Source organism: Aulonocara sp. 'chitande type north' Nkhata Bay, linkage group LG11 (genome assembly GCF_057382095.1).
Source record: "Aulonocara sp. 'chitande type north' Nkhata Bay isolate Kocher_YH1m ecotype deep benthic linkage group LG11, A_spYH_male_GT1.1, whole genome shotgun sequence".
NCBI classification, from domain to species: Eukaryota; Metazoa; Chordata; class Actinopteri; order Cichliformes; family Cichlidae; genus Aulonocara; species Aulonocara sp. 'chitande type north' Nkhata Bay.
In genome coordinates, this window is record NC_141354.1 from 29,778,524 (window position 1) to 29,793,581 (window position 15,058).

At 44.0% G+C, this 15,058-nt stretch overlaps 1 protein-coding gene across 2 annotated transcripts in view; it reads left to right on the plus strand.

The window, feature by feature from the left end:
* Positions 1–14,279, plus strand: part of znf804b (zinc finger protein 804B) — a 35,760-nt gene extending 21,481 nt beyond the window's left edge. For both annotated transcript variants that reach the window (XM_086311926.1, XM_086311928.1), the window contains 3 exons: positions 1,433–1,570; positions 8,257–8,387; positions 9,247–14,279. In XM_086311926.1, coding sequence (XP_086168052.1) covers positions 1,433–1,570; positions 8,257–8,387; positions 9,247–13,228 — 4,251 coding nt within the window. In that variant the 3' untranslated portion in view covers positions 13,229–14,279. The remainder of the gene's footprint in view (positions 1–1,432; positions 1,571–8,256; positions 8,388–9,246) is intronic.
* Positions 14,280–15,058: the final 779 nt, after the last annotated feature.

Here is a 15,058-nt window from a genome sequence, read left to right on the forward strand (position 1 = left end):
TACCTTTGTGTTGATTTTAGTATAGGAGAGTCCTACCACCCTGTCCTTCAGCCTCCCTTACCCTTCACACATACTGGATAAATTCCTGCACAGCCAGAGGAAGAGCAAGTTATTTTGCAGGTTAATGTATGTGAGTAGAGTACCTGGATGTAGCAAATAACGCTTAATGATGATTGTTACTGGCAATAATAACGCTGAGGTGCTTGTGAGAGTCTGTATGTGTGTTTGTGATGCAGGCAGGGGTTATTTCTCCTCTTGCCTGCACTCTTATCCTCCCCTTCTTTTCCTCTCACCTCTGTTCCTGTGTGCAGGCATATTACGGAAACAAATTGGGGCCAATAGACTCTGTCACTGCCTGACCTGGGACTCAAACAGAAAAAAAGAGGATGCCAGAAAGGGAGAAAAAGGCAAATAGAGAGGATGAAAGGGAGTGGGGAGTGTGAAGTGAAAGAGAAGAAGAGTGATTTGAAGGAGGAGCATAAAAAGGAGGGACGGAATAAGTGCTACAAAAGAGAGGGAGCGAGAGATAGAAGATGGACAGAAGGAAAGGAAAGAAGCAGAGAGAGAGAGAAAGAAGTGACAACCTCAAATTAAATTCCCATCATGTCAGTGTAGAACAGAATTCAATAGTGTTTATTGGCAGCCCCTAGCCTCAGGGAAATTACATTCTGAAGCAGAGCATGGCATGAATGCACACACTCCTCAACACACACACACACAGTCACACACAAGGAAGCAAACACATCTATTGTACACAACACTGTGCATGTATTCAGACCATAAAAAAGGCCCTCTGGCTGATGTGAGCATGCAGACAAGCGATTTACTCCCTAAGGTCCGTGTGCCATTTGCATAGCGGTTGTGTATCTGTATCTCTATCCATGTGCTATTTACCTGCATGTCTCTGTGTGTATTTGTCTGTACAAAAAGTCCAAGTTGTGCGTTTTAGATGCTTAGGGGTTTTTTTTGTTTGGGGGGGGGGGGGGGGGGGTGTCATTTGTCAAACATCAGTTTCCTCACAGAGAGATTCAGACTATTTGCCATTTTAGCACATACACAAGTTTCTATTATAGCGGCTGTATTAAACGTGTCCCCCGGCTCAAGTTGCCATGAGCACAGGGCTTTGTCCAGCCTCCAGCAGTGGCAGCAAAGGCATCATGCATTAATGGCAAGCCGTTTAACAGTTTTATGCAGAGCACATGCGGAGGCTAATATTGCTGATTTCTCTGGGATGCAGATTTCCTCTAAATGGCTAACAATTTTCCATTCTTGATCCCCCCCCCTCCCCACTCCCTGACTCCTCTTGCTCTCTATCTCTACCTCTCTAACCCTTTATATCGCTGTCTGTTTATGCCTCTAGCTTGAGTCTTTCTCATTTCTCTTTCCCAATCCGTCCAACACGTTCACTCATTCTTTCCATCTCTTTCTCCAGGAATGCACGGAGAGGGCTTTGGGTTGCTCGGTGGAGGATCTGAAGGCTCTTTTCTACTGTGAGCTGTGTGACAAGCAGTACCTCAGACACCAGGAGTTTGACAACCACATCAACTCCTACGACCATGCACACAAACAGGTACACGAGATGCACACATACACACTGTGTAGGGACACAAAAACTAACACACGGGTTCTCTCTCTCTCTCTTTTTTCTTTTTAACCGTATTTTCTTGTAGAGTTTGGGTGCGTTAGTATTATGCGTTTTGATGGAAAGCTGCTTTACATGTCCATGTCAGTCTGCCCATTGGGCACAGTTTCTCACCAGGTAACAGTAGGAGTGTGACAACCGCATCATTTCTTACAAGCACACATACTGAGGTGCCACACTTCAACTTGAAGAAAGCACACAAGCAAACACAAACAGCCTATACGCACACACCCAGCACTCCAATTATATTTTAGATTTCCAGTTGAACAGGCTGATATAAAATTAAATAGCCCACATTGATCCAGCACAGGGTAATTGAAGTCGTAGCACCTAAAGCAAATATCCAAAGACGCTATAATAAAAACAAGATAATAATAAAAAATGAGTCTCTAGTATAAATGCTATAGTAGAGTTAATAAAGTAACTGTGGTGCTGTATATACTAGACATACACAGTAAATAAGTATTTTGCTACAACAAGTTTTATGTTTACAGATATTAATAAATGGGTCATTTTGTCTGACAATGTGCGTTATAACTTTGCAAACTGGGCATGAATCAAAAAAGGTAATATTAATGGGAATTATCGGAAAGTAAAAAGTTATTCACAAAGCCTTTCTTATTGTGTGATGGCAAATAGGGACATTGTTATGACCCAATAGAGTTGTCAGTGATCTGACAAATGTTAAGAACTTTATCCAAGCAGCATGTAAAAACCAGGGCGAAGTCCAAAATTTTCTTGTACTTTATCTTGTTTCAAAACTTCTAGATTTTCAAGCAAAAAAAAGGGTGGGGGGTCATTTATCTACCTATTGATTTTTATCTCAAAGAAGTCAGACTGTGCATTCTTTGAAATACTGTAGCTCAATAGCAATGCCAACAGATGAATACTCACTTATAGCACCTTTTGTAAATGATCACATTTCTAGTAAAAACTCTACTCGGTTTACAAAAAACACTCAATCGATTGCAATCCACACAGCACCATCACCACAGGCTAAACACGGAAAAAGTCACCAGCATCATCACTAATGGGGCAACTTTCACTGACTGACTGGCCGGCCCGCATAGCCGGAGTTTTCCCCTCGAAGCTGAGAGGTTTGCTGGATGAAGGTTTGAAGCAAAAACAGCATGTTGTTTATTTTCAGTTAACACATCAGAAGCTGTTCAAAATACATTTTTCAGATATAGTTTAGAGAAATATTTGCAGACAGTGAGGTTAAGATAACAAATATTGGAAAGTTCGGTGTTCTTGATGGTGTCTTAGTTTTGGTATGCAGCTGAGATTCTAGGTCTGTGTCTTTGGCTGGCTTTCATTGTGTTGCACATATCAGAAAATCACCGATAACAGAAGTAACAGCACACTAATTTGGTAATTTGGAATCTAATGTCTCCGTGAACCAAATAGGGAGAATGATTTAGCAGAGCATTAAAAGCAAAGCAAATCTCCTAATTTTAGAAATAAGGTGATAGTACAGTGTGTAGTATGAGTGCTTAAAAGGGTCTCCAGGAATTTCCAGGAAAATTTCAACATAGCTTCTGAGTTATTACTGCATGAAAAATAAAATGACTATTTTAAACAAATACAACACAGTATTGCAGATGTACACCAGGCTTGTAAGCCATAAATTCATGATAGAATAGTTCTTTTTTACCTCTAGGCCAAATCTCAGAGCTGTTGATTTGTATGTCACTGGTACATAAAAATGCATCTAAAATTCACTTTATTCCTCAGCTTGTACTTCCTTCAAAAAGAAAAATATTCAGTACCAAATAACACAGAGCTATTAGTCATAGCTTAAGTATGATTCCATTATTCCAGTTTGGACAAGATAAGGCCAATGGACCATTAGAAAAAGCCTCAGCAGCAGGTTTTCTTTTGCATTCTGCGTTCACATCCATTTTCATACACAACCTCCACTCTGGACTAACAAGCTGTAGGTTCTTCTGATAGCTCATTCTCCTACAGCTATCTGTTGTCTTGCCAAGGCGTACACTTGCACGCGCAAACATACAGACATGCACTTACCCGTGTACACACTCATCTTCAAATGCAGGCAATTTCTCAAACAAGCCAAGCCGCTTCCCACTTCTGAACACCCACACTATGTATCATGAAATAAACATTAAATAAGGCTGTTCCTCCTCTGTCATTGTTCTTTGAAAATAAATTGAGGCAACTGCAGGCCAATGTTAATGCTTTGTTTTAGCCAGCGGCAGGCACATGAAACGAGCTGCATGAGGCACTGAGCTGACAGTAGCCACTGGCACTGTAGGAACACACACGCGCACACACACAAGTACAGAAATGCATGTACACTCTGCCCACAGAGCAGACAACAGATGAAATTCTAGCTGAAGACAGTTTCCCTGCAGGAGTATTGGCTTTGGAGAATGGAAGCTGATTGCGTTTGCTCTGTCTTCTTTCGCTGTCATCGATTCAGGGATAAACATGTCTGAATACAGGGCTTTATCAGCATTTACTGCTGATTACAGAAATTGCTCATTACAACAGAATTACACTCCCTTTTAAATAAAAGGCAATCAGCCCATTAGCATGGCCACTCAAATGCTACCTAAGAATACATCATCCTTCATTCTAGGGCCCTAGTGGATATGAATCAACTCTGACTCATCCATAGTTGCCTCAGCCTGAGCACTCCTTAACACATCTAAAGGAATATTGATCGAAGCTTTGACAGACGCATTGAGCTTCACATAGGGTTGCCAACTCCCTGAAAAATAAATAAGGGACACCTCGTGGCCAGGGCCGGGCAACCTAGTTGTCTTCACCCTTCCCAGTGTGGTAGCTCTTTTTTGTGTGTGTGAAATTATTTTTTAACCATTTGACTTGAATTTGATTTAAGCAGATGCATATTCTTTGTGATATGACCATATGGGAAACAAATGATCATTTAGCCATTTATTTTTAGCTCAAAATGACAACATTAACACAATAAAACAGGTCTCTTTCTTAAACAGAAGCCTGTCATGCTTAACTTTTGAGAATAAAAGTAAATCTTTCTTTAAAAGAACTCTGTCCTGCTTAACTTAAAATTATATAAATTAATAGAAAGCAATAGAAAGAAAAATATTCTTGTAACTGTGCACATTTAGTGCATTTAGTACAATTGGCTTCAGTTGAGGTATTAGTTCAGCTTTTCTAATGCTAATCAGCTGCTCCCGTTTGTAAACCCACTTGTTCCCATGATTACGCATCATAACTCATCATCATTATTCATCTATGTATTACTTTTATGTATTAGTCATCTATTTGTTGTAATCATCTATCCTTGCAGTTGTTTATTACACAAAATAAATTATATTATCACACTTCTGGCCACATAGCGCTGATATTCACTGCACATGCCCATATTAACCTTAACCAGAGGGTTTAAAAAACAAACCAGTGTTTACATACCATATCTGCTTCTACCGTGGCCTGGTGGACAAGAAATTGGTTAAGGGTTCCCCGAGCTTTCACGCCCCTCATGTTCTTCATGTGCCCACCATTAGAAGCATGCCTATGGAAAAAGTGCGCCGGCACACAGTGCAGTGCGCTTTATAGGTGTTATGGTGACCTTTTCCAGCCAGGTGTTTCCCTTTTCCCATTCCTCCCTGTGCTTTTGCAGCCTTTTTTTCTTTCTCTGAGCGAACAAACATTGCTGCTCTAATGCTGGGCTCACACTGTGCGATTTCTGGCCCATTTTGAGACGATTTTTGAGTCGTGCGACCGATTTGGTGATCGGCCCAATTTTGGCCTTCATCGTGCATCGTGTAGTATACGTGGGGTAACGAGAAGCGATTAACACCTCGAGCAGCTCCCGATCATCAATCGCTCGTGAGCCGCTCACACTGCTCACGCGCAAACACGTAAACGTCGGTGAAAAAGACGGAGCAGCACGGCTGTGCAGCGTGTGATCTGGACACAAGCGATGGAGGCACAACTTGTAGAACTTCGGAAAGCTCATCCGAGCCTTTTCGATGTGGCATCACAAAATTATCACGACCACAACAACCGTGAAAATAGTTGGATTTACACTGCTGCTCATTCACAGCTGCCTGATCAATGTTTTTCATTAGCAATTTAGCAAAGTTGATGGTGGTGGTTTGTGTGTCTGTGTGAGTGAAAGACAGAGCGACAGATTTTCTGTTATAACCTTCATTTTATGGAGGCACAGTGTGAGCACTCGGGTCGCATCAGAGCATCGGGCCGTATAGTGTGAGACCTGCATCGTGACCTACCAACTTCTAACCCCTGCGAGTCAATCGTGCAGTTTGAGCAGGAGCTGAATAACGCGACTGAAAAAAATCACACAGTGTCTGCCCAGCTTTAGGTGTACTGTCGTCCGAGACTTGCACCGCAGTGTCGGCGTTTGTTTCCCTGTTGGCCATGCTTCTTGTTGTGGTCATCTGTTGTCTTCCGGTATTTTCTCCGCAAGCGACCTTTCCTCGACCAATGAGATGAGCGGTAATCTGAATTGTCATAAGTGTGCTGTCAGCTCATTGGTCACAAAGCAGGAGAGGGGCTGGGAGTTATGCTTTCAAACAAAGCGTTAATTCCATTAACATTTATAGACTACTTTTGATTCTCACTGTATTACGGGACAAAGTGCGTCCCTTATTAGCTCAACACGGGACGTGTACTTTTGTTTCTAAATACGGGACGATTCCGTTTTTTAAGGGACGGTTGGCAACCCTAGCTTCACAGCACATAGCAAGGCTTGCATGTTGGAGAGCAGGAACATCATTTCCTGCAGTTGGGGACATGACATCAACTTTGAAGACAAAAGTAGCCACTTTTAAAGTTGAAGTATGTCTGTCCTGTGTATTGAGCCAAAATGGTACTGTGTGCAATATTTGATTTGTCTCTAAATATAGTTTCAGGTCTGCCTGCAGTAGGACATGGTTTAAGAGAGAACAATAACCTGGAAGAGTGCAAATGCGGCAGGAAGCAGGAAGTATTTATCCTCATATATTTCATCTATTACAGACTGCTCTCTCTCTCAGGCATTGCCACTGACATTTACAGTACAACAACTCTTTTTTTATAGCACAATGCAGTGCAACAAATTTTTCATCCTTAGGCCTGCTGGCTCCATTCACAGTTGTTCATTATGAATGCCTCCGTGCTTGAACAAGATTAATATTTCCCATAGAATACCATTGGCATCACAACGACTCAGGGCTTTTTGATGTACACTAGCATATGATTGCTCACATCTGCAGACATTCCACAAGAACTTAGATAGTGTCTTTAAGGAATACGAACCGCATGAGTGTTGATTCTATGGTATATACCTAATGCTGTCTTCAGTGAGCTGACATGGATGCTAAGCATTGAGTGATAATGTAAAAAGACACCAGCTTGTGCAAGACTCAGCTGGGATTAACCTGAAAACTGTCCACTCCTGCACAGCATCTGGGTGTGAAAGAGAGTGACTGTATAAATAAATCTGATGCGTAAGAGCCTAATCTGATGCATGCGTGCGTGTGTGCATGTGTGTGTTTGAGTGTGACACATATTGCGTGGATGGATAAGATAATGGTATAACATAATCTAAAAATGAGTGCAGTGTAATCCTGTCGCAACTTGCACTACAGGATAAGAGTATATATTGTAAACAACAAATCTTGGATGCGTAAGCTATGGAGCAGCTGAGATTATGAGAATATGTGATTCAATAAAAAGGGGAAATAGGATGGATGGTGGTGCACAATACTGCAGCTATCCCCAAACTCCCGAGTCCCTCCTTACCCTTCAGACATGCACAGACAAAAAGAAAGACACCAGCATCCGTGCACATATACCTGCCAAGCATGGATAAAGAAGGGATTAAAGTGTGTCAGAAAATGGAAACTGGAGAGAGGCGCATGAATCATTGTTTCCCCAAGAGAACTGGTGCACCTATGGCTATAGACATATAATTTCATGTAAATACACACATGTGTAAATTGAACTAATTAATAATTATCCTGTAATATAATGGAGGTAAAGACCAACCAGTTTGCTTACAAAGTGCCCACAGACACACACAACACAAAAAGCAGTCTAGAAGAAAATGTCAGGCCTTTACAGCATTTAATCTTGTGCCTTTGTGTTTGGTAGTGTGTCATTCTAACATCATCAAACAAAATGTCTTCTTCCCTGTTTCATAGATTCAAAAGTACTTCTATTTGAGCTGTGATAACTAATAAACTGAATCTATGGCACACAGTAGGACTGAAGGGCGCTAACCAAAATGAAAAATGTTGCTCTAATGGTTCAGAAAGAGCAGCAGCATCATGAAACTGCCTATTCCGCTCATCTCAACCACACATGTAATCTACTATTCACTAGTTTTGGTGTTTGGTTTCAAGCTGTGTGTTGAAGGAAGGGTCCTTTCTTGAAGACTGAATGGAGTTAATTGGACATGAGGTTTGGAGGAGAACATCTGCAAACACTGCTGACTGATGTGTATGATCTGAAAGACAGCTGCCTGCAGAGAGCTTCCTAAAACTAACTCTTTCTTACTTCTCCTCTTTCTCCCACCCTTGCATCTCCCCTCTCCGTCCACATATGGATTCTGTCCCTCTCTCCATCCCTCTTTATCTCTTTATTGCCATTTCCTGCAGAGGCTGAAGGAGCTCAAGCACAGAGAGTTTGCTCGTAACGTAGCCTCAAAATCATGGAAGGACCAGCGCAAGCAGGAGAAGGCTCTTCGGCGTCTGCACCAGCTCGCACAGCTGCAACAGGAAACTCAGCGGTGAGTGGGAGGAGTGTGTATTCGTGCATGTGGCAGCATGTGTGTAATGAGACCAGGGGCAAGAGTCCTGGGGGAGGGGGTCAGAGTGCGTCACATCCAGTCAACAATTCGTAGGCTTGATGGATGCGTCCACAGATGTGAGAGCGCTCAGCTGGCTTAGCTAGGCCACAGGTCCACAGGTGAAGTAAATATATCATGAAGACACACTCTTGCTGACACTCGGAGCATCTGATTCATTTGTAGGTGGAGGACATGAGGTTTTAGTGAAAAATTAGCAGCAGAATAACCATGAGTAAATAAAATGAGCAAAGTGAATTGTGAGAGGAAACTTGCTTCCCGCCTTGCTCACCTAAAGCAATCAAAACAACTAATACAATAAGACAATACATCATGCAATAATCAACTTGATTGCAACTATTCCCTGTGCAATTAAATGTGTTTCCTATAATCAGGTAGCAATATGTGAACAGCATTACTGTGACTACCAATAGAACGCACCTTTCCTTTCCTTCTCTTCTTGCTTTCTTTCTTTTTCCTTGTTAGGTTATAAAGATAGAGTCTATACTAAAAATTTAGGTCCCTTTCCTTTTTATATACTCTGCCATCTATTAGTCTAAAACTCTATCGATTTCCATATTATTCAAACAATTAATGTTTTCATGACTGCATTAAATTTAAGAGTAAGTGTCGTAACAGCAGCTTTGAGCTGTGGTAGAAAAGTTTGCATTGTTGCATAACCTCACCCAAAAACGATGCCACAGTAAGTGGCTTTGTGTAAATCTAGAGTGATGCCAGGAAAACTTAGACAAGTATTATCAGCTAAAGTCACATATGCTTGTCCTATCACATCTCGTTGCAGAGTCCAAAGAAGGACCTATGGCCTAAGACGCACAGTCAGAGCTGTGAGTCAGAAGCGTGATAAAGATGTGACACAAAGAGACCGCAGCCCTAAGGACAGACCTGAACCCTTGTGCCAGCCCCAGCGATCCACTTCTACACAGCCCAGGACAACTACTGTCAGCTACCCGTCAGAAAATCTGTGCAACTCTGTTTCCCAAGTACCACCGGCCACTGCTCTAGCAGAATCCCCACTAGTGACTGAGACAGCCGATACAAACACTCCTGCAGTGAGCCCCCAGTCTTGCCACAGCCTGTATCCTCAGCTGCCTCTCTCTTCACAGGGGAGAGTGGGAGGCAGACTTGGAGTATCCTTCTGTTTCTCACGCAGGGGGCCTAGGCTGGAGCCTTCTGCCTCTGTTTTTTCAGACCTGGAGGAGGAGGAGAGAGAGAAGAGGGAACAAATGAAAGAAAGGATAAGGGGAATAATTGAAGATATTGACAGGGAAATTGAGGTAGCAGATGAGAGGAAACACAGCGCAAGTGAAAAAAAGGATAAGTCTGGCACTGACAGTGTCTTACCAAGCGACATGCACCCGTTCCCAAGAGAGGCCATAAAGGAGGAGGAACAGATTGAAAAAAGAGACTTAGTAAAAGAACACTTTCCTATTTCCACATCAGCACCTGATAATCAGAGTCATGATTCGCTGTTCTCAGCGTCTCAGGTGACCGTATGGGGCATAGGATCAGCAGTAGCACACACGGATACCAAACACACAGAAGGCAAGTCAGAGGAAAAGCAAGAAACGGAGAGCGAGCGGGAGGCGAGTCAGGATGTGTGTGTGCTCGGGAAGGATGGCTCTACCCGTCTGAGATGGCCTGTCAGTTTGCTTAAGTTCACCAAGTCTCAACCACACATCTCCTACAGCTGCAACCCGCTCTGCTTGAACCTTCAACGGCCAGAAAAAGTCGCAGAGGATCTGAAGGACTCACAACAAAATCAGTTGTGTTCCCTTTCAGATGAATCAAAACTACGTGTACCAGCTATTCTTAAACCAGACACTCAATCGTGTTTACAAAGACAGATAAGACAAGAGTTGAGAGCACACAGGGAGAAAAAAGCTGCGGAAATTTTCAAAGCAGAGCAACATATCGATGTGGAGACAGAAGCACACCTGTTCCTAAAGAACAAAAACCTTTTATCATCAGAAAGAAGACCAGAAAAAGAACGATGCATGCTAAGTATGGAGAACTGCATGCGGGCAGCTCCCCATCCATTTGACCCCACTCATAGTGACAGCTCTGACACAAACTTCCAGAATCCTCTGGGAGGCAGATTAGAGGGTGCGAGAGGGATCAGGGAGAAAGCCATCACAGCCCTGAGCTGTAAATTAGAGTCTGTCACCCAGCCTGGCACACAGGAGATGTGCATCAGTCCATCCAGGTGTGAGTGTGGGAGTGAGACAATGTGCAAGTGTGCCAGTGCTCCACAGCCGTATGTGGGTGTCTCTGAAGTATCACACAAAAAGAGGAAAGCCAGCACAAAGAAACACAAGCTGGGGAAGAGAAAGATGGCTGAGAAGGAAAAAACTTCAGACAAGCGCCAATCAGCAAGGTGCAAAGTGAGGAGTGTTATCTCTACAGTCTCCACTGGAAGAGAGAGGAGAGGAGAAACTGGAGGGAGATGGGGAAAGAAAAGGAGGCAAAGAGAGACGAGGATGAGGAAGGTGGGGGGAGCAGGGAGCAGCTGTCTCCTGGGGAGATGTGAGGCTGAGCCAGTATCTGTCTCTGTCAGGAAGAGGAGGCCTCATAGGAGCCACAGCACTGAATGCCAGTCACAGCCAGACAGAGAGCAGGCAGAACACTCCAGCGTCTACTCCCATCTCAGCAGACACACAGCAGACCGAGACACCGAGAAGGAGGGAAAGCGAGACGGAGACGCGGCGACTTTTCCCTGGCGGTCTCACTTCTCCTTACATTCCTTCTCACCAGGATGTAACTCAAAGCTGTTTTGGGAAAGGGGTCACCATAGCAACCCCAGGAGTTTCATTGACTGCTGTTACCCTGACAACAGCTGCTGTAACAGCTCGATGAAAAAGCGAAAACTCCTCCACGGGGACAGGAAATTCATTCATAGTAAGAGGAAGAGTTTGAGGCATCGTGAATTCTGGGAGGAGAGGGGGAGGGAAGCACAAGGGCATTCAGGTGGCCGAGACAGAGGCCTGACTTCAGGTACAGAAGAGTGGGAGTGGATGAGAGGGGCCTGTCCTGGAGGTAGTGAGGAGGTGAGGTCAAGGACTGGGTGGAGCTCGAGGAGCAGAGCAGTGGAGTGGGATAAGGCTGCAAGGTTTAGCCCCAGTCCTAAGCGCTGGGGCAAAAGGCGCAGACATCTTAGCACTGAAGATGTCGACTGGGATAGATGGACATGGGGCAGCAGTGACAGCTGGGAAGACAGGGGGACACACAGGTCCACATCAGGCTCCAGGACAGGAGCTGACAGCAGAGACAGCCCGGGCGGTGCAAGGATATGTGCAGGCACCAGACGCTCAAGTTCAACACACTTCTCGAGCCCTGAGTGGTGGACAAGCAGACAGACGTACAGCTGCCAGAGTGTGATCAACACACAGGACAGCAGATGCCACAGCCCACGCTCTTGCAGCCCTTGTAGCAGCACCAACATGTCTGAGCTGAGCTGGGAGTGGAGCAGGAGTAGCACCTGCTCAGGAGTCACTATGGATGGGTTGACAGTTAGCTCCTGCAAGACGTCCTCGGGGGCTGCAGAGGCCAGTCAGCAGGCAAAAAAGCAGAGCAGCCTCACGTCTATTTCATCTGCCCTCTCCTCGAGCCCGTTCACACATTCATCTCCCAACAGATCCACTTTTTCACCGACAGTTCCAAGTGTCAACACACATAATTGTGACCGAAGTCTTTCACAGCTAAAGGATTCACAGTCTAGCCAAGGGCCCTCTGCCTCTGTCAACACGAGGGGCCCAGGCGCAACCCTTTCAGCTTTATCCCCCAGTAAGTTACTGCTACAAAAACCATCTAGGTTGCTTCTGCCCCTTATAGGAAAACTACCTGCAATTCAGCGAAAGGCTCAGAAGAAAAAGGGGCTGCTTGAGAAGAGTCAGGAGAAGGAGAGAGAAGAGGAAGAGGAAGCTAAGAGTTGTGGCACAGATCCTGGAGCAACCACTAACAGTCAGAAATGCTCTCCAGTTGGGTCAAATCCCAGCAGCATGCCAAATGCCTGCCCATCACAGATTAGAACTGACGATGAACAGACAGGTGGAGAGACAGCGCCGATCAGCTTTACCGCTGAAGAGATGGACAAATATCGTCTCCTGCAAGAGCAGGCAAGAGAGCACATGCAGAAAGTCCTGGAAAACATACAAGAAAACACAGACAAAAACACGCAGGCAAACTACACACACAACCTGCAGACAGAGAACTGTGGGAATTCAGAGGAGCAATACTCATCTCCGCAGCCTCAAGCCCAGTTAATTCACACAGACACGATGCATAAGCAAGTACACCACACCCTCCAGGTCAGTCTCCCACTTCCACACGTCAACCCACAAGAGAACTTTAGTCAGCCCATAGCTCTGGGTGTCCCAAACCTCACCCCACTCGCACCATCTTCCCCTCTCTCGAATCTCCATCACATCATTTTACAGCACACAGGCCTATCCATGCCCCCTCACTCTTCCTCGACTTCCAGCTCACCCCCCTCTCCTGCCATCCACCCACAGCCAGTTCCACTTCCTCACCCCCTCACCCCTCGCCACCCTTCCCTCCCTCATCATGTTCACTTCGCCCCTTTCTCCATCTCCTCCCTGTTTCCCTCCATCCTGCTATCACATCCTCCCACCCTTCTCCTTCCCCAGTCGCCCACTTTCCACGCAACCCCAATCTCTCCACTCTCCCCAGTAGCTCTGCAACCTTTGAATCCACAGCCTATCATGGACAGATCGTGGCAAGTGAAGTTTCAACAGAAGGCGTTATGATTTTGAGAGTGGGTGCCGTGTTTATTAATCTTTCTTGGCAGCACTGGCTTGTGGGAGAGAGAAAAGAGGAATGTATGGTTTGAAGAAAGGCCTGCTATTTGAAATCGGGATGTATCAGTGCTTTTAGTAGTATCAACTCCAACTCTTATTGCACATATGCCTTCAGACACAGATACACACCGAGACACACATGCTCGTTCGCATGCATACACACAAACAGCCAAACTATTGACTGTTTTCAAATGAGAATTTGTTTCTCCATTTAGCCTTTGCTGTGTTTAAACAGACAGTGAAAGAACAGACTTTGATCCCTTGCTTTTTCCATCATTCCTCATTCACAAGCAAAATAAAGAGAAAGGTGCACCTGCTATTCAAAGACAAGCTAAGCTTGTGTCATCTTCTCTCTTTCCTTCTGAACCACAGACAGACCAGCTGCCTTTTGAAGTATCCTTCATGCCAGGGACAGAGACAGTGATAATACTCTCCCCTTATCTCCATTTCATACAGGTTATCTGAGTTAGAGAGTGACTTTCAGCTAACATAAATAATGCTCCAGTGGCCGGTGAATATGGCAAAGACATTTTAACCTTCTTGTGGACTGTATGTGCGGGTGTAAGGTAATTCTGATGACACACACTCATTCACAGCAGGAAGAACAACATCTAATTTCCATATCTGACACGTGTAAAGACCTGCTTTCTCTCTATAGTGTAAATATTCTGACAGTATATGATAATATTAGAATGATGAGAAACACCAAAATAAAATGTGAATTTAACCTTGACCAGTAGTACAATGCTTACCCCACACTCCATGGCTTCAGTGATAGACCTTTTACACAACCTTCCATGTGTGACATTAAAAACTGTTTTTTTTTCCTCCATGAAGCATTTAACAAATCAGTTTGTAAGACAGAAATGAATGAATCTGATAAGTTACAATAAAGAGTGAGTGAAAATAAATGGGCTTTCATGCTTTTTTTTTCTCCCCCGTCTCATTCTTGTTGATAAAGTCCAAATTAAGAATTAATACTGCATGGTTTTTCTGCAGTGGTTACATCTTTCATGCAAGCCTTTGTCAAAGAGTGCACATGGATGATTTTAAAATGGTACAAAATTATTAGATTTTTATTCTATCATAATGTTTTTTAGAAATGCAGCAATTTGTTGATTTGGAAAGCAGTTACTGTGTGTCCTGACCATCCCAGAGGCACGAAAGAAAAACTAATTGTGACTCTTTTGTCAGCCGTAGAAGAAGACTCGAAACATTCTGCACATCTTATTATCCTTTACAATTTTTTAAAGATCTGTTTATTCTTTAACCAAATTTCACCATCTAGCTGCTTCAAAACAACACTTTTTAAAAGTGTATATAGAAGAAAAAACTTATTTAATCACTAAAACAAGAATAAACACACACACACAGATGACTTTCTTACATATCTCGCCAAGGGATGCTGGTAACTGTTGCTATGTATTCAAGCCTGGTGATTGGTGATGTGTCAAAGCTGCTTGCCAAATAGTTGATCACTGCAGCGGCCGGCACTCGGGGAGCAGAACACAGAAGAGAACAGAGCGGTATCCAGATGGTCTATGGGCTTAGACTACCCAGAGCGCTTTGAGAGATTGGATTGATTTGCCCTCCGTGATATCAGTGAACACAGCCCAACACATGAGGGGGGCTTCAGCAAGGGGTGACATAAATACAGGCTCAAAAGCAATACACAAAATGTACACTTTCTGTCCTGAAGCGTTGGCTACAAATAAGTCATCTCTTGCAGAGATTCGGTAATTAGAGCATGGGTCTGCTTTCTCCTCCCTGTGACCCTTG